The sequence below is a fragment of the Chelonoidis abingdonii genome, chromosome 6 (assembly GCF_003597395.2).
Source record: "Chelonoidis abingdonii isolate Lonesome George chromosome 6, CheloAbing_2.0, whole genome shotgun sequence".
NCBI classification, from domain to species: domain Eukaryota; kingdom Metazoa; phylum Chordata; order Testudines; family Testudinidae; genus Chelonoidis; species Chelonoidis abingdonii.
Genome location: NC_133774.1, coordinates 17,017,266 through 17,033,516, shown reverse-complemented (window position 1 = coordinate 17,033,516; position 16,251 = coordinate 17,017,266). Strand labels below are relative to the sequence as shown.

Here is a 16,251-nt window from a genome sequence, read left to right as displayed (position 1 = left end):
GGGGAAATTGGCAGATATCTACAGAGTAAAGCTGATTTTGCACAAAGTGCTTTTGAACCTATGAAGTAAAAAAGTGAAAAGTATTTTTTCCCTCAAAGTTCTTTCACAGGATCATAGAAATGTAGGGCTGGAAGAGACTTCAAGTGGTCATCTAGTCCAGTCCCCGGTGCAGAGGAGGCAGGATTAAGCAGACCTAGACCATCTCTGACAGATGTTTGCCTTCAGTTTATAGCAATCGTAGGCCAGGTCTAGACTACAAACTTTGGTTCACACAAGTTATGTTGATAAAAGTTTGTTTATTGCTCGTGTATACTTGGCTGCTTGCATTGGCACTACACATACCCTCCAGGAGTACTTGAGTCAATGCAAAGTATGGTGCACAACGGGTAAGTATCCCAGTGTGCTATGTGCTGTCATCCAGTGTGATGCCTTTTGGAAAATGTTTGCAATATGTTGTGACATAGAAATGATTCCCTTAAAGATATATAGAGAAGCTAAGAGTCAAGTTCCAAGCATGCACTTTTCTCCATCCCATAATCCCATCCATATCCCATGCCTTTTTCAAAAATTCCACAAACCCATGTGGCATTTTTCAGCATCTGCCATCTCTGACAGAAGCATGGAGCCTGCATAGCTTTGCATTATTCTCATGACCATTGAAAATACAGAATGCACAATTTTCCTGTACATGCACACCTGCAGGAAACACCATAACAATGGGGGACACGATGTTGTCTTTGAGGACAGTTTGTTGAAAATAATTCAAGGTTGTTTGTGGCGTTCATAGAGCAGCAGCAGACACCAAAGCACTGTTTCTGATCCTGAGAAACAAACACTGACTGGTAGAATTGCATAGTAACACAGGTTTGGGACAAGGAGCAGTGGCTGCAGAACAGGGGTCAGCAACCTTTCAGAAGTGGTGTGCTGAGTCTTCATTTATTCACTTTAATTTAAGGTTCTGCGTGCCAGTAATACATTTTAATGTTTTTAGAAGGCATCTTTCTATAAGTCTATAATATATAACTAAACTATTGTTGTATGTAAAGTAAATAAAGTTTTTAAAATGTTTGAAAAGATTCATTTAAAATTAAATTAAAATGCAGAGCCCCCCAGACCAGTGGCCAGGACCCGGGCAGTGTGAGTGCCACTGAAAATCAGCTCGCGTGCCGCCTTTGGCAAGTGTGCCATAGGTTGCCTACCCCTGCTGTAGAACTTTCTACTGCAGAATGAGAGCTGCACTGATAGTGGAGAAGCAACTGACAGACTCTGGAAGCTTGCAACGAAGGTTTGCTCACCATCAGTGTGAAATCATTTTAGAGCTGAAAATCCAGCCGGAGGCCATTAATCATTTCCTGCTATGGCACGACTGTGATCCTTGGCAGCATGCAGGACATAGTGGATGGATTTGCAACAACGGGGCTCCTGGACTGCAGTGGTGCACTTCCCTATTTTTGCACCAGACCACCTTACCCCAGGGTACATCAACAAGGGACTACTTTTCTATGGTCATACAAACATTGGTGGATCACCTGGGATACTTCACTGATATCAGTCTGGCCTAGTCACAGTTATCTTTAAGATAAAAAAAATTGTTCAGAAAACTGCAAGCACAATGTTCTTTCCCCACTGGTAGATTATCACTGATGATATGGAAATTCACCCAGTAATTCTGGGGCACCCAACCTAATCATTGGTCTCCTGGCTCATAGAACCATACGCCAACCACCTTAACACACTAAGGAAAGATTCAGCTACCTACTCAGCAGGTGCAGAATGACTGTTGAATGTGCTTTGGGTAAACTGAAAAGATTCGGCTATCAGTGAGAAAAACATCCCAATGGTTGTAGCTGCCTGTTGTGTAATGCATAACCTGTGTGAGGCAAAGAGGGAAAAGCTGCCCTCAGGGTAGAGGTGGAGCAGCTGTCTGCTGACTGAACAGCCAGACACAAGTGCCACTAAAAGAGCTCAGTATGGAATTACATGATTGACAGAAGCTTTGAAAGAGCAATTGAATGGTCAGGCACAGTAATGTTCTGTGCTGGACTGTTCTCTGGGACTAGAGCTTTGGGGGCTGCTAGGAATTGTTTAGCATTTGCGGAATTTATAAAATGCAACTGTGTGTGTTCCTGAACCTATGGGTTATGTAGTGCTTTCTGTGCATTTACAAGCACTGTGTGCTGTCAGCCCTGCTATGCCTTCTGCAATATCCATTGTGAACTAAACAGTTTTATTCTCCAAAAATAGATATGTATTGAATGGCAAAAATAGTGCAAAAGAAATGTGCAAAAAACAAGAGACTATGCAATACAAACTTTTAATAAATTAATAGAATGAGACTGTTAAATAGGAGAGTCAGCAAACATTTCTGTCCATTTCAGCGCAAAAAATGTAATCCGTGTGGATACGCATACACTCTCCATAGTTCTCATAGGTGAGTGTATGAGAAGCTGTGATTTTCTTTGCTGTCCAACAGTGTGAACTGATGGGGTAGTGATGCACCCCATGATGCCACATGGGATGGGGGGCTGCATAGGTAGGGAGCAGCACCATGGAGTTCTCCAAAGACTGCAAAGAATGGGGAGTCTGGGATGTTTGGACCTATAGGTCAACTAGGGTCTTCAACATTTGTGTTTGCTGCCTGAGAAAATCCAGTATGTCCTTGTGCATCTTCTCCTTTTTCTGTGCCTTCCTCACTTCTCCACGTCAGCCATTTTGGCACTCTAGGCCCTTTGTTCATGATCTGATGCAGCACTTGCTTGCAAGCTCTCACTGAACATGTCCTCCCTACTACTCTTCTTTCTCCTCCTCATCAGGGTCAGGCATTCTGCAAGTGTGGAGGGAGCACCCCCTCAAGGCTGCAATAGCAGCAGCTGTTGATAAAAACCAGACAGATGTATCCTTGGATTTACAGTCACAATGGAAAGGGAAGTTTCAAATCTCCCTTATCTTATTCCCACAAAATCTTTTAATAAGACATACTGACACTTCAGCTTTGGAGCACCTCTGCACAGCAGTGCTCTCCAGCCCCAGCCACAGTGAGTATGGCTGGCCAGGGGCAAGGAATTTCAGTTGCATGAAACAATAAAAGTTTGGTTCCTTTTCCAAGGGCACTAGTATAGGGCAATGACACTGAATACTGGTACCATTTTCTGCAGGCTGTGGTGTTTTCAGCTGATATGTCACTCCCGAGGGTAACAAAGGTACACATAATATAGCTGCAACTGGATTTCCAAACCGACCAAGAGCCATATGCTGGTAGCGTGTTTACTGCAATGGTGCCAGGTGAATTCATTGTGGAGTGGCATGGGAGAGCAACCTACCACAAAGGAAGAAATAAGACAGCCTTCGCTTAGAGAATGAACTGCAGAGCAACATCATGAAAGTTTCATCGAGATAACCCAGGAGGATTCAAGAGACATCTCTATGTTCATAAACAAACTGCTCTGAACCCCTGTCCCCCACTTAACCTAACAGGGGAATGAAAACCAGATGCCATCTCTACCTCTGTTTGTTATACCACTACCTCCTCTTGTAGGAGTAGGACAGTGACAAGTCCGTACCTTTGTCTGGTTAAATTTGTGATGGTAACCATCTTTAAATTTAAACACTAAGGAAAAATGCATGCATACACTTACCCATAGTCCCTTCCCCTACATCAGGGTTATCCATGTTTGGCTAGGGAAACTGGGTCGACTGTGCAAAGTCTCAAACAGGTCCTAACTTGTGGCATGGCTTGAACTCCCTGCCACGTCTTGCCCCCTCATCCTCTTCCTCCTTTCAGTTCACAGCAGCGAGTGTCTTGTCTCATCCATGGTGGTCTGCAGTGTGCTGGTTGGGTCTCCACCAAGTATGACTTGCAAGTCATTGTAAAAGCAGCCAGTCTGTGGCTCAGCCACATCTCAATTTTGCACTCACTGCCTTTGTGGTATGCCTGGCATAGTTCCTTCACTTTCACGCTGCAGTGCTGCTGCTACCTGTCATACCCTTTTCCTGCATTTCCTGTGCAATCTATTAGTAGACAGCCACATTTCTACTGCTGATTCATAGCTGTGCTTGCACAGCTTCTTCTCCCCACAGGTCCATGAGATCCAATACTTCTTGCCTGCTCCAGCCAGGAGTGTCTCTTGTACCAGAGCTGGCACAGTTGCACACAACAAGGGAGCACTGCTAGGTGTGCTTGCCAAGCTGGGCAATCAGGAAAAGGCATTTCAAAAATGTGTGGTGGGGTGTCTTTCGGTGTCTGGGACCACTGTGCAGTAGAGTTCACAATTGTGACCAGAGAGTCACTGTCGCAAGGAATGGGGCATTGTAGGACAGGCAATGGAGGACTGTTCAGGTTGATACAGGTCATACAGCGTCTACACACTTGTACTACGACGTCAACCTCAGTAGGTTAACTTCAGCTCCATGCCACTTGGAGAAGTGGTTTTACTGCATCGCCATAACAGGTTATTTATGTTAGTTAGAGACAAATTTAAGTATACAGACATACAAATAGGCGAAGGCAATTTATATTGGCTTAACTTTGCAGCATATACCAGGCGTTAAGCTTTGATCCGGCAAGCACTTACACACGTGAGGAAGTTCAGTGGGACTATTCAGATGCACAGTGTTTGGAGGATCAGGGCTTTATATGTTACTTTTAACAGCAGTAGGGGAGGGAAGAGTCATATTTGCATCTGAAATATAAATTGATGGGGTTGCTTTAAGCATAAAGGAGCTTGCAAGCTTTATCAGCTTTACTAGAGGAGTTTAGATGCTCTTTGAACCTCACCTATTGGGGTTGTGTAGTTAGCAGGCTCCCTGGGTTTTGCTAATATAACTTGGAGTACTCTTGCATCAATTAGCAGCTCTGCAGGAACACAAAAATTTCAATACAGAATCTTTTTCTACATTAAAATCCCTCTACTAATATTTCCTACATTGAAAACCTCCATTACAAATACCAGCACAGACTTTGATCCTACAGACAGACATGCAGGCAGACTCATCAATGGTGCTTCTTCACATATGTAAAGTTAAATATGTGCATGTTTGAGATCATAGCCTCAGATATTAACTTATGCCCAATCCTGTAATTAGATCCACAGAGAACTCCACTAATGACAAGAGACTTCCCCACACACGTGGATCTGACTGCAGAATGAGGGCTAAGAACCCAAACCTGAAATGCCATCAGCAAAGACAAAAGTAAATGGCACTACAGGACCACAGATGTCATGAGCAAAATTTTAAAGGGAAAGGGAAAGTCATCACTGCCACAGCTTCCAGCCTGAGTGAGACAGGGGGTCAACACTGTTCCCACACCAGTTTTCAGCCCTCACCTGGAAGAAAGGAGGCAGCACACAGGAGGAGGAAACAGTTTGAGGCTGCTTAGTGCTTCCCACTCTTCACTAAACTGATTGGACTTGGGGTGAGGGGAGCTACAGAGGACCAGAGGTTGGGGGCATACACAGGCTCAGTGGTGGACCTTTATGGAAGGGATATAAGGGGTGTTTGGGGGGAAAGAGGGGTGTTTGGGGAGAAAGAGGAAGGATATTTTGGAGCTGGACAAAACTCAGTAGCTAGGGGGCTAGTAGACTAGGGGATTACTGACACTATAACAGTCAGTGCCCCCCCCCGCCCCCAGTACAACTTTACTAACTAACAGGGCTTCACACTAGCAGTTCATCTCTGATTAACTCAAAAACTGATGGAAGGCTTTTGCTCAAACTTCCACAGCTCCAAACAAAGAAAATCCCACTGGTTGATACCCAGCACGGATAACTTCATCCTCAAAAGAGACTGCTTTCCAGAAAGCTACGGACATACAGAAATAGAGGAATATAACAATAGTCCTGGTGAAGTATTTCCTCACACAATTCACCATCAACCTGTGGAACTCCTTGCCAGAGGATGTTGTGAAGGCCAAGACAATAACAGGGTTCAAAAAAACCTCACTTCTTCAGATGCATGGAGACTCTCTATGCATCTGAAGAAGTGAGGTCTTTTACCCACGAAAGCTTATGCCTAAATAAATCTGCTACTCTTTAAGATGCCACCAGACTCCTTGTTGTTTTTGTGGATACAGACTAACATGGCTACCCACTGATACTTGACAGGGTTCAAAAAGAACTAGATAAATTCATGGAGGATAGGTCCATCAATGGCTATTAAGTCAAGATGGGCAGAGATGGTGTCCCAAGCCTCTTTGCTAGAAGCTGGGAATGGGCGATGGGGAAAGGATCATTTGATGATTACCTGTTCTGTTCATTCCCTCTGAAGCACCTAGCATTGGCCACTACCAGAAGTCACGATACTGGGCTAGATGGACCATTGGCCTGACCCAGTATGGCTGCTCTTATGTGTAACTTCAGTTACAACACATACTGCCAAACTGCTACTATAATATACATCATATGGGTAAATGGTATCCTACATACATAAGACATGGCTCCTGACAAGCATATTACTATCTTATATCTGTCTGATGTGCAAATTACAGCTCAGTGAGTGAGCAAAAGGCAGAAGGGATTAAAACAGAGGGGCCAGAAGTGCAGCTTGAATGGCAGGAAAAGCAACAAGGAATGGGGGAGGCAGTGTAAAACTGTGAGCACCCCTTCTCCTCTTTACATTAACTTCTCCAGCCCCATGGCATATGATGTACACCAACGTGGACACCTGGGTGCGACATAACTAGGGTGACCAGATGTCCTGATTTTATAGGGACAGTCAATTTTGGGGTCTTATTTTCTATACAGGCTCCTATTACACCGACCCCTACTGATTTTTCACACTTGCTATCTGGTCACCCTAGACATAACCTTCTGACTTGGGTCCTATATCGCAGCTGCTGCTAGCCAAGCCACCCCTCCTCCTCAAGCTGTCTGGAACTGCTTACAAGACAGGCTAGCACAGAGCCCATGGGAAGGACCTTCCCTGGGTCTGCAGGAAGGTCCACAATGTCCAGCAGGCACAGTAGGGCAAGGGAAGGGTGGGATGTACAAAGCTACCACAGAGGGGTGCCTGGCGAGAGGGAGGGATCCGTTGTATTGGGCCCCCTTCCCTAGGTAGGTGGGAGAGCAGAGATAGGTTCCTCCACCCCGATTCATGCTCCTAGGGCCCTCTTCTTCACCAGGCCCTCTCACCCCGGCCCCCAAGACCCCCCCCCCCCGCCAGTCATACTGGGGACCAGCCACTTCCCCTGCCTGCTCACCAGGCCCCTCTCACCCCTCCCAGAGCAATGCTGGGAACAACCCTTGTTCTCGCCTGCTTAGCAGGCCCCCCTCACCCCGCTCCACTATCTCCAAGGGCCCCTCCCGCCGCAGTGCCCCAAGATCCCCCTCCCCTCAGACTCACCACGGGAGGCTGGGGCCCGTATGAACCAGGAACCGCCAGGGGTATAGAGAGGAGCGCGCGCGCTGTAGCCATTCAAACCACCCGCGCTTGGCAGCGCCAACTAACGCGAGAAGTCAAAAGACCCACCGCGGTCCTGTCGGGAGCAGCTTCACGGGCATGCGCGGGAAATCTGAGCATGCGCACTACTAGCAGCAGTGAGGCCCGCACCGTCAGCAGCCCCAGAGGAGCTGTTTGTGTCGTTACACCGGCCCGGCCTGAGACTGCTGCTCAGGAGCAGGGCTCTGCGGACTTGAGATAGGGGCAAGCGGGTCGGTACCCAGTGCGGGGTAAGGGCAAGCAGAGCCCTTCAGGGGCCAGAAATCCCTTGAGCTGGATTATAGGGGGCGGGGGAAGAACAGGAAGGGTCCCCGGATCTGGGTTGTGGGGTCGAGGGGTAGGAACTGGAAGGGTCCCTAGAGCTGGGTTTAGTGGGGCAGGGGAAGGAAGAGGAAGGATCTCGAGTGGGGGCAGGAGGGATCCCTGGGGCTGGGTTGGGGGGAAGGAACACGAAGTGACCCTGGTGCTGGGTTTGGGGGTAGGGGAGGTGCAGGAGGTGTTCATGGAGCTGGGTTTAGTGGGGCAGGGGAAGGCAGAGGAAGGATCTCGAGTGGGGGCAGGAGGGATCCCTGGGGCTGGGTTGCGGGGGAAGGAACACGCAGTGACCCTGGTGCTGGGTTTAGGGGTAGGGGAGGTGCAGGAGGTGTTCATGGAGCTGGGTTTTGGGGAGTTACAGGAAGGGTCCCCACAGCTGGATTGGTTGGATGGGGGGGAGAAGGACCCAGGGGCAAGAGCAAGGGCCCTGAGGCTAGGCTTAGGGGAGGAGGGGCTTGTGAAGAGAGCAGAGGGGCTTCAAGGGCTGGATCCATAAGGAGATGAGTGGTTTCTCTCACACTTCCTAATCAACCTTCTCCCAAAGTCCCAGCACTGACCCTGTTGGCCATACATCAGTTCAGGAGGAGGAAGCTGGATGGAAGGGTTCTTTGCAAAGGTGGGGCCTTTTTCCAGTTCCTAGTCTGAGCACACATCTAGGCAAAGTACCTCTGGGTGGCGTCTGGCTGAATTCTTAAACACCTCAGAGCAGTAGGCATCATGTGCAGTTTGCTGTGACCTGCAGTGTTCCTATGTGATGCCAGTCAATTAGTTTAAACCAGACTTTTCAGAAGTAGTCACTAATTGTGTCTTTTATTTTCTGGGCACCCAAGTTGAGGCAGAAGCCTGCTCAGCGCGCCTGAAAATCATTCACAGTAGCAACTGAAATCACTGAAGACTATTCTTTGAGCACATAAAGTGCTACAGAATGCTGAGTATTCTGAGAAAATCAGGCTCTACATGTTTCAAAGAGGGTACCCAAAATAAATGGATACTTTAAAAACTTAATTCCATTGTGCCTGAGCTCCCCATTTGTAAAAGGTGGATAATAGCACTCCCTCACTTGAAAAAAATTATTTTCTGATGTTTCTGAAGCACTCAGGCTCAGATCCCCAAAGGTTTATAGACACTTAACTCCCACTGATGTCATGGCTTTAGATACTACAGCCATGAGCACCATAAATCAGTCCACAAAGAATGAATACTGTGCAGTATAAATAAGGCCTAGGGGACACATTGCATGATAAAATAGTGACTAATGGTTCATTCAGGAAACACAAGTCATTCTGTGCTTGGAATGAGGTGGGTGACCTGTGCGGGGGAAAAGATAGCACAGGGCCATGCAGTAAAAGATGGCATCATATTGCTGGTGCCCAAAGAGGGTGAATTAACCTTGCAGGTTCAAAAACCAGCAGCCAATTAAGGACCCCATTTTTATTTATTTTAAACAATTTTGTTTTTAAAGCCAATCCCTGACTGGAGGCAGCCTGATCCATGATTTTCAAATGCCTCAGCTTGGCAATGCTGCTGGGCGCCACGTAAAGTTCCCCTTATGTTGGGGGACAGATGCCAACAAAACCCCTCACTGTAGGTAGGCTAGTCCCTCTTCCTCATAGTCACACTCTGTGGAGGGTGCCCTCCCAACCATGCCCTCTGTGGGGGGATGGGGAGTCCCTCTCAGCCCCCCCTCAGCGTCAGGTATTTCTGTGCAGGCAGAATGGGACAAGCCCCTTGAGGTTGCCCCCATCACAGCTGGGGGGGGCACTACTTGTGCTTAGGTCCCAGGCGTGGCTGGGATAAAATCCCTCTCGCTGTCTGTGAGGGGCCCCTACAAACTTCTTCTGCCACTAAGGCCACATCCTCTTATCTATCCCTTGCACTCCCAGGTGGTCTCACTTCCCCCTTAAGGAGCCTTTCCGGATTGGCCTGTGTCACTCAGACACCACCCCCTTCAGCCAGTTTATTCCTGGGATTGGCTCTTGAGGCCTGGCCCTATCCTTCCCCTTCCACTGTAGTCCCTTTACAGCTTGGTCACAGCGCAGTCTGCGGGGCTTCCATAGGCTTCTGGCACAGTCACTCGGGCAGCGCTCACCACTCATCCCCTAGGGAGAGCATTGGGGAGCTCCTCCGCCCTTTGTCAGTGCGCGCAGGACCAGCCTTAGCTTTCCTCTTGACCCGTCTGGATGCACCCATGTTCTTTCCAGACTCCAGTCCAGAACCACCCTCTGGGCCTGAGCCCTGGTATCTGGGCCAGCCTAGCATCCTCCTGCCCACTGCCAGGGACCAGAGTGACCTTCATTCCTGACCATGTTATTCATTAGTTGTCCCCCATTTTCAGTTGGTTCCCAGGTCCAGTGGTCCCTCCCGCAAGGCTGGGGGAGGAGCCTTTACATGTGGGTGGACTTTCACCTTACCCAGCTCCCAGGATTTCCAATAAGGACAGGGACCCGAGTGCCGAGCCTAGGCACTGCCCCATGGCTAACCCTCCCCTCCTCCCGGCAGGGCCCTAAGCCCCAAATCCCTTTCCACCACTGTCAGGAACCCCAGTCCTCTCAGCCAGACACATCCATGCACACTGCTCCCTCCTCCCCCAACCAGGCACATCTGTACCGACAGCCAGCTACACCACCACTCATACCCACACATTACATCTATCACAGCCAGACACAGCTGCACCCCCAACACACACTCCAGCCAAGCACACCTGCCGCCCCTGCACACAATACATGTACCCCGCCACTCTTACTGTCACACTACCCCCCATCACAGGCTATTATCCTCTCCCCACAGCCTGTCATATACATACACACAGCCTGTCACATCCACACACACCCCAGCCAGTCACAAACACTGCTCTGTAAGGCACTAGTAGGCTTCTTTCACTGAGCAGAGGATAAGACAGGACTGCCTCTTTCATTGCCCTAGCCCAGGTACTTTTGGAAAGGAATTGTTTTCTCTCATTGAGAATGACCTGGCTTACCTCTTTCTCATAAATCATTTTTAAGATCGAACGAAATGTAATAAGTGGCATTTCTAAATTGGTTAAAATATATTCCACAAGGGTTTTTTGTTTTGGCATTAAGAGAAGACAAAGCCCACAATACTCAAATGTTTAAATAAACAAAATCAAAAAAATAACCATTCCTAACACACACATCTACACAGGAATATACTTAAGTCAGCAGTTCCTCTTTCCATCTCTTGAGAAAAAGATAGACTAAAAGCTCACATTCAGCCCATACTCCTTTTTGACATAGCTTTAGAGAAACACATTCTATTCTATTCCTATAGCAAATGTTTGCCTCTCTCAAGAGGATTTCTGCTGTTTCTTTTCTAACAGTCTCTATCATCCAGACTAATCCTTCACCCTGGTTTAAAAAGAAAAGAAACACAAGGAACGGAATAATTTCAGGGTTGACATTTACAGCTGTTAAGAGGGATTTTTTCTGCTCTTTGTGACCCAAAAGGTGATCACATTCAGCAGACCTTCAAAAAAATAAAAAATCCTAATGACTCAAAAAAAGTACTATTCAGAATTGTTTGCCATAATGTAATAGGTTCTTGAAATCGTTCAGTCACCCAGAGAAGCATGAAGAAAATGTGTAATTTAACAGTAAGAAATCTTCTGTTTACGCCACTTCCATTAGGCCACCACTTTAAATGAGAACTGTAACAAATCCCAAACCTCATATTTCCAGTGGGACCAATCCTGCAGTCATTCATGTAAGTAGTCCCACTGATTTCAAAATTAATTGTAAGAGAGACAAATATAAAAACATAAGTACAGATAACATTTTAGAACTTGGTATCACAATGGGAAAAATTAAGTGTCTTGCCTCAGAAATTCTTGATTTCAAATTAAAAGAACCAGAGATTGGCCAAAGTGATAAACTTCTAATTCAGACTTCCCCATTGTTTGGAGATACTCAGATCTGAGGGGTTGATTTATCTCCTTGGTAGACAAAAGAGACAGCTGCAAACCTTAGATCTGGATTTTAAATTTGCCCAAAGTTCAGGGGTGTCTTGATCTGAGGATATGATTCATGCTTGTCTTTAAAACAAACTGAATTACAGCAGTTACAAATTGGAGAGAAAAAAATATGTCAGCAACAGTGAAATGTAGCCTTGAATAATAATACTTCTAAACAAGAATATTCAAACCTTCTGTTTACAGATTTCTTTTGCTGCTTGAACATTTGTCATGGTACTGATTTCTTGTTGGAAATATTGAAGAGAATCTAGAATGCACCATGGCTACATTATCGGTTTAATGATTAAAAACAATTTCTTCTATAAGTTTCAGGTTACAAGTAGGTCTGACAAATGTAAAACTTGCAAGAAGTAGGGTTTCTTTTTGGAGTCTATCACAACATTTGCTGTCATTTTAGGGAATGCCACACAGTGTGAAACAGCCTTAAAGAAAGTCGAGGTACATGAAACCAGGTTGTTAGCAAGGGTCACTGCACACTGAAGCTGTCATTTCACATGATACACTTAAAACCTTTGCAAATCTCAGTGTTCTTTCTGCTCACGTAAGTAAAATACAGTATTTAACAAAGGGGTAATACATTGTCCATTTGGGGCATCTATACAAATCCATTTTATCATCAAGAAGCAGATGAAAAATGATCTTTCCATCGTCTTATCAAGCAAATACCCCTGAGTACAGAGGTTGGTAGCCATTGTCTTCCCTCTTGCATGTGAGCACACAGACACTCAGCATTCCAAAGAACTGAAAGGAAAAAAAAGGATCTTTAGCTTTTCTATTTCTTTTGGAGGTTGAATTTATTGTATGTTTTATCTGTGCTTGAATTAAATTTAACCTCTCTGTGGCAGGGATGTTGCCTTCTACATATCTGTAAAGTGCATTGTATATTAATAGCGCTCTAAATAACATAATACTGAGAAAATAAATGTATCAATTTTTTAAAGATGTCTTTAAAGGTCATTTTTAAATAGTGATATGGACTCTGGGTTTTCTCCCACTGTTTTTCCCATAAACGTATTCCAGAAACATTAATTCCGAGGCAGTATCTGCTGTGAATATGGCTGTGCTGGATTTAGAATGTAGATCTGCAATATGTTTAAGCATATACAGGTATGCAATAAAAGACAAAAACGTATTATGCTACGATAATTAGAAGAGAGAAGAAGTTATGATTGATGGAAGAACAGACTACAGTCAATTACAAAGAAATAATAGTGATGAGCAGATAAAATTTATCAGACTGTGGAGGAATGAGAAAGAAGTGGTAGAACCCCTTCACTGAAGTAATTTAATTTGAGGGATAGCTTAGTGGTTTGAGCATTGGCCTGTTAAACCTAGGGTTGTGAGCTCAATCCTTGAGGGGGCCACTTAGGGATCCGGGGCAAAATCAGTACTTGGTCCTGCTAGTGAAGGCAGAGGGCTGGACTCAATGACCTTTCGAGGTCCCTTCCAGTTCTAGGAGATAGATAGATCTCCAATTATTATTTATTATTAGACTAGAAAAAATGCTAGAAAATATAATCTAGATGCCAATCATGCCCTGAGAGTGAACTAGGAAAAGGAAACTTTTGACTTTATCACCAAATCAGGCCCTCCTCCTACATTCAGATCTGCACTGATGGCCCCTTGCTTCCACATTAATCCAAGTGTAGGACTCGGGCATTAAACAGTAACAACAGGTACTTTGATACAACTCTTTTATAGTATGTCTATAATTTAAGAGGACATTTTGCTGCCATTGGCTTTGATATGTTTTTAAGGTCAGGCTTGACAAAGCCCTGGCTGGGATGATTTAGTTGGGAATTGGTCCTGCTTTGAGCAGGGGGTTGGACTAGCTGACCTCCTGAGGTCCCTTCCAACCCTGATATTCTATGATTCTATGTCCTCCCCAGTCAATGGGGAAGAGGATCGGAATCTCTGGAAAAATGATAAAAGGGACAATGATAAAGGAGAAAATATTAAATTAAAATTTAGAGACCAAATCTTCTTAAGTACAGAAAGTTTAATGTCAGGGTTTAATCAAAATTTTATTTTTTCTTTCCATTTCTCTCAGTTTGAATATTAAAAACAAGCTAGTCAGTTTCATGCTTGCTTGTATTTAATTTGCAATCAATTTCATTCTCGGGTTCCCACACAAAGGACTATTTATTTGTTGTTGTTTTTTTAAACAAAACGTTAGCTTTAAAAAAAAACTCCATGGAGACATTTGGTCTTAAGTTATGGAAAATCTTGTATTTTAAAAGGCTACATCTGGGCCATAGCATCCATTTTAAAAATGTAAAAAAAAAAAATGCATCTCTTCGCAAATGACTAATACAGTTCAGCCTTTCACTTAGTCTCATCAAGTCTTTTTCTAGTTTTGGGCAGGATCCTCCCATCCCCAAATGCAGGCAGAAAAAGAGAAAACTGGTGCAAAACTGAGACATGAAGTTACAAGTAAGGATACAGCAGCTCCTTGGCATGCTCCCTCTTCCTCTCTCAGCCTGTCAAACCCCCTCCATTCAAAGACCATGCAGCTGGAAATGCAGTGGGTTTGGTTCGTGTGTTCTTGCAGCCTCCTTTCTGACCCAAACAATTTCCAAGCAGAAATCCCTGGGAAAATTGCTGTTAGAAGCAGTATTCTCCCTCCCCACCTCTCCACCCAGCTTTTGCTCCCCTGGAAAGGAATGTCATGCAAAGCCATAGAAAGAGCAACCAATTGCAGCAAAGTTACTTAAGGGATTGTGCAAGTAGGAAAATGGCACTATTTTCTGTGGGGGAAGAAATGTACGTTGTTACAATTAAATACCTTTATGATGGCAAATCCTAGGATCACGAGCATAGCATAGCTCAATACAGCCTGTAGCCCATTTTCCACTTTCTCTGCACAGCCCTGTGGAAATGTAAAAAAGGAAGATTTAGCTGCCATTTTATTACACTATTAAACTGAGAACAAACCAACAAATCCAATACAATGGGGCAGGTTTTGCACAAAATCTTACAGGGGCAGGACCTTGTGCTGCCCTGCTATGACCCATGTGGTCACGGGCAGTAGCCTTGGACTTGAAACAAGCTACTGCTCTTGCACTGCTCAGGAGATGCACTTGACAATCTAATAACTCTGCCATCTATAGTTTCTATGAGTCTTATATGGCTCTGTTCAGTGGTGTCCACAAGGTAAAATGAGGGTTTGAGGGGTCCCAAAGTGGGGAAGATGGGTGCAATTTTTTTCTGAATTAAGCCCTATGAATACTGAATAAATGTCATAATTTATTCCAGACTTTAATATAAAATCTAGGGTTGGTAGCATAATCCTTCTCCCAAGCTGAAGGACCGATTCATTAGTGAGGTAGCAGGGTCATCTACCAAATCCCCAGCACACTTCCCACAGCCGCTGGGTTTTCCTAGCTTGTCTCCCATCCAGTACTGACCAGGCATTGATTATGAAAACAATATTACTCATATCCTGAAGGTGCCTAAGGGCCAAGCAAGAATGAGACCTCACTGTGCTAGACACAGTAAAAACATAATGAGAGACAGTTCCTGCCCCATAAAGCTTACCATCTAAACAGTCAAGACAGATAAAGAGTAGGGGAAAGGGATATAACATACAGAGTGAAAATAAGGACAGCCATACTGGGTGAGACCAATGGTCCATCTAGCTCAGTATCCAGTCTTCCAATAGTGGCCACCGCCAGGATGCTTCAGAGGGAATGAACAGAACAGGGCAATTCATCCCCTGTCATCCAGTCCCAGCTTCTGGCAAATTACCTTGGAGATGCAAATATGAGAACAATGTGATGGCTACAAATATCGCCTTCTGAGATTTTTAGTGCTTTTAATATTTAAATCCTTTCAGTGGGGTTATGTAAGGCCAAGTCTACACTACAAGCTTTTGTTGACACAAGTTACGTCAGCATACAGCCGCCGCAGTTAGTATACTGCTTGTGCACATGCATACTTGCTTCCTTGTGTTGGTGCTGCGCACAGTCACCAGGAGTGCTTGTACAGATGCACAGTGCAATGCACCATGGATAGGTATCCCAGTGCACAACCCACCACTATCCAGTCTTTTAGGAAGTGTTGGCATTGCACAGTGGGGCAGAAATGAGTTGTGCAGGAATGAGTGGGAGCAAGGGGGCAGCTTCCCAGCATGGAACTGTCTCCGTCCCATAAAAGTCAGCTATATCCCATGATTTTCAGGCCTTTTTTAAAAATCCCATGAACCCTCATGGCCTTCCTCTCCGCACAGCTCTGGACTATTGTCATAAGTGTTGCAAGCAGAGGATGCATGATCTTCCGGTATTTGCTACAAGAACCACCAAATCAGCGGTTTTGTCAAGGACAGTTTGCTGTGGGACACAGCAAAAACCAATTCAACGTTGTTGGTGGCATTCACTGAGCAGCTGCAAACATTGGAGTGCCGCTGCTGGGCCAGAGAAATGAGTACTGACTGGTGGGATCACATCATAATGCAGGCTTGGGGTGATGAACAGTGGCTGCAGAACTTTCGGATGCACAAGACCACATTCCTGCAT

At 45.3% G+C, this 16,251-nt stretch overlaps 2 protein-coding genes across 5 annotated transcripts in view; both read right to left on the bottom strand.

The window, feature by feature from the left end:
- SKA1 (spindle and kinetochore associated complex subunit 1) overlaps window positions 1-7,500 on the bottom strand; it is a 59,042-nt gene extending 51,542 nt beyond the window's left edge. For 2 of the 4 annotated variants that reach the window (XM_075066866.1, XM_075066868.1), the window contains exon 1: window positions 3,636-3,950. Coding sequence is in view for 1 of the 4 variants with exons in the window: in XM_075066865.1 (XP_074922966.1) it covers window positions 7,339-7,410 (72 nt within the window). In the remaining 3 variants the exon portion in view is untranslated. Of the gene's footprint in view, window positions 1-3,635; window positions 3,951-7,338 lie in introns of those variants that run through there. The other 2 variants (XM_075066865.1, XM_075066867.1) reach the window with 2 other exon arrangements.
- A 4,497-nt stretch (window positions 7,501-11,997) lies between these two features.
- The window catches only part of LOC116817763 (tetraspanin-36-like), a 55,963-nt gene continuing 51,709 nt past the window's right edge, over window positions 11,998-16,251 (bottom strand). The window contains exons 6-7 of the mRNA XM_032768188.2: window positions 14,523-14,606; window positions 11,998-12,478 (exon numbers count right to left, since the gene is read on the bottom strand). Coding sequence (XP_032624079.1) covers window positions 12,392-12,478; window positions 14,523-14,606 — 171 coding nt within the window. The 3' untranslated portion in view covers window positions 11,998-12,391. The remainder of the gene's footprint in view (window positions 12,479-14,522; window positions 14,607-16,251) is intronic.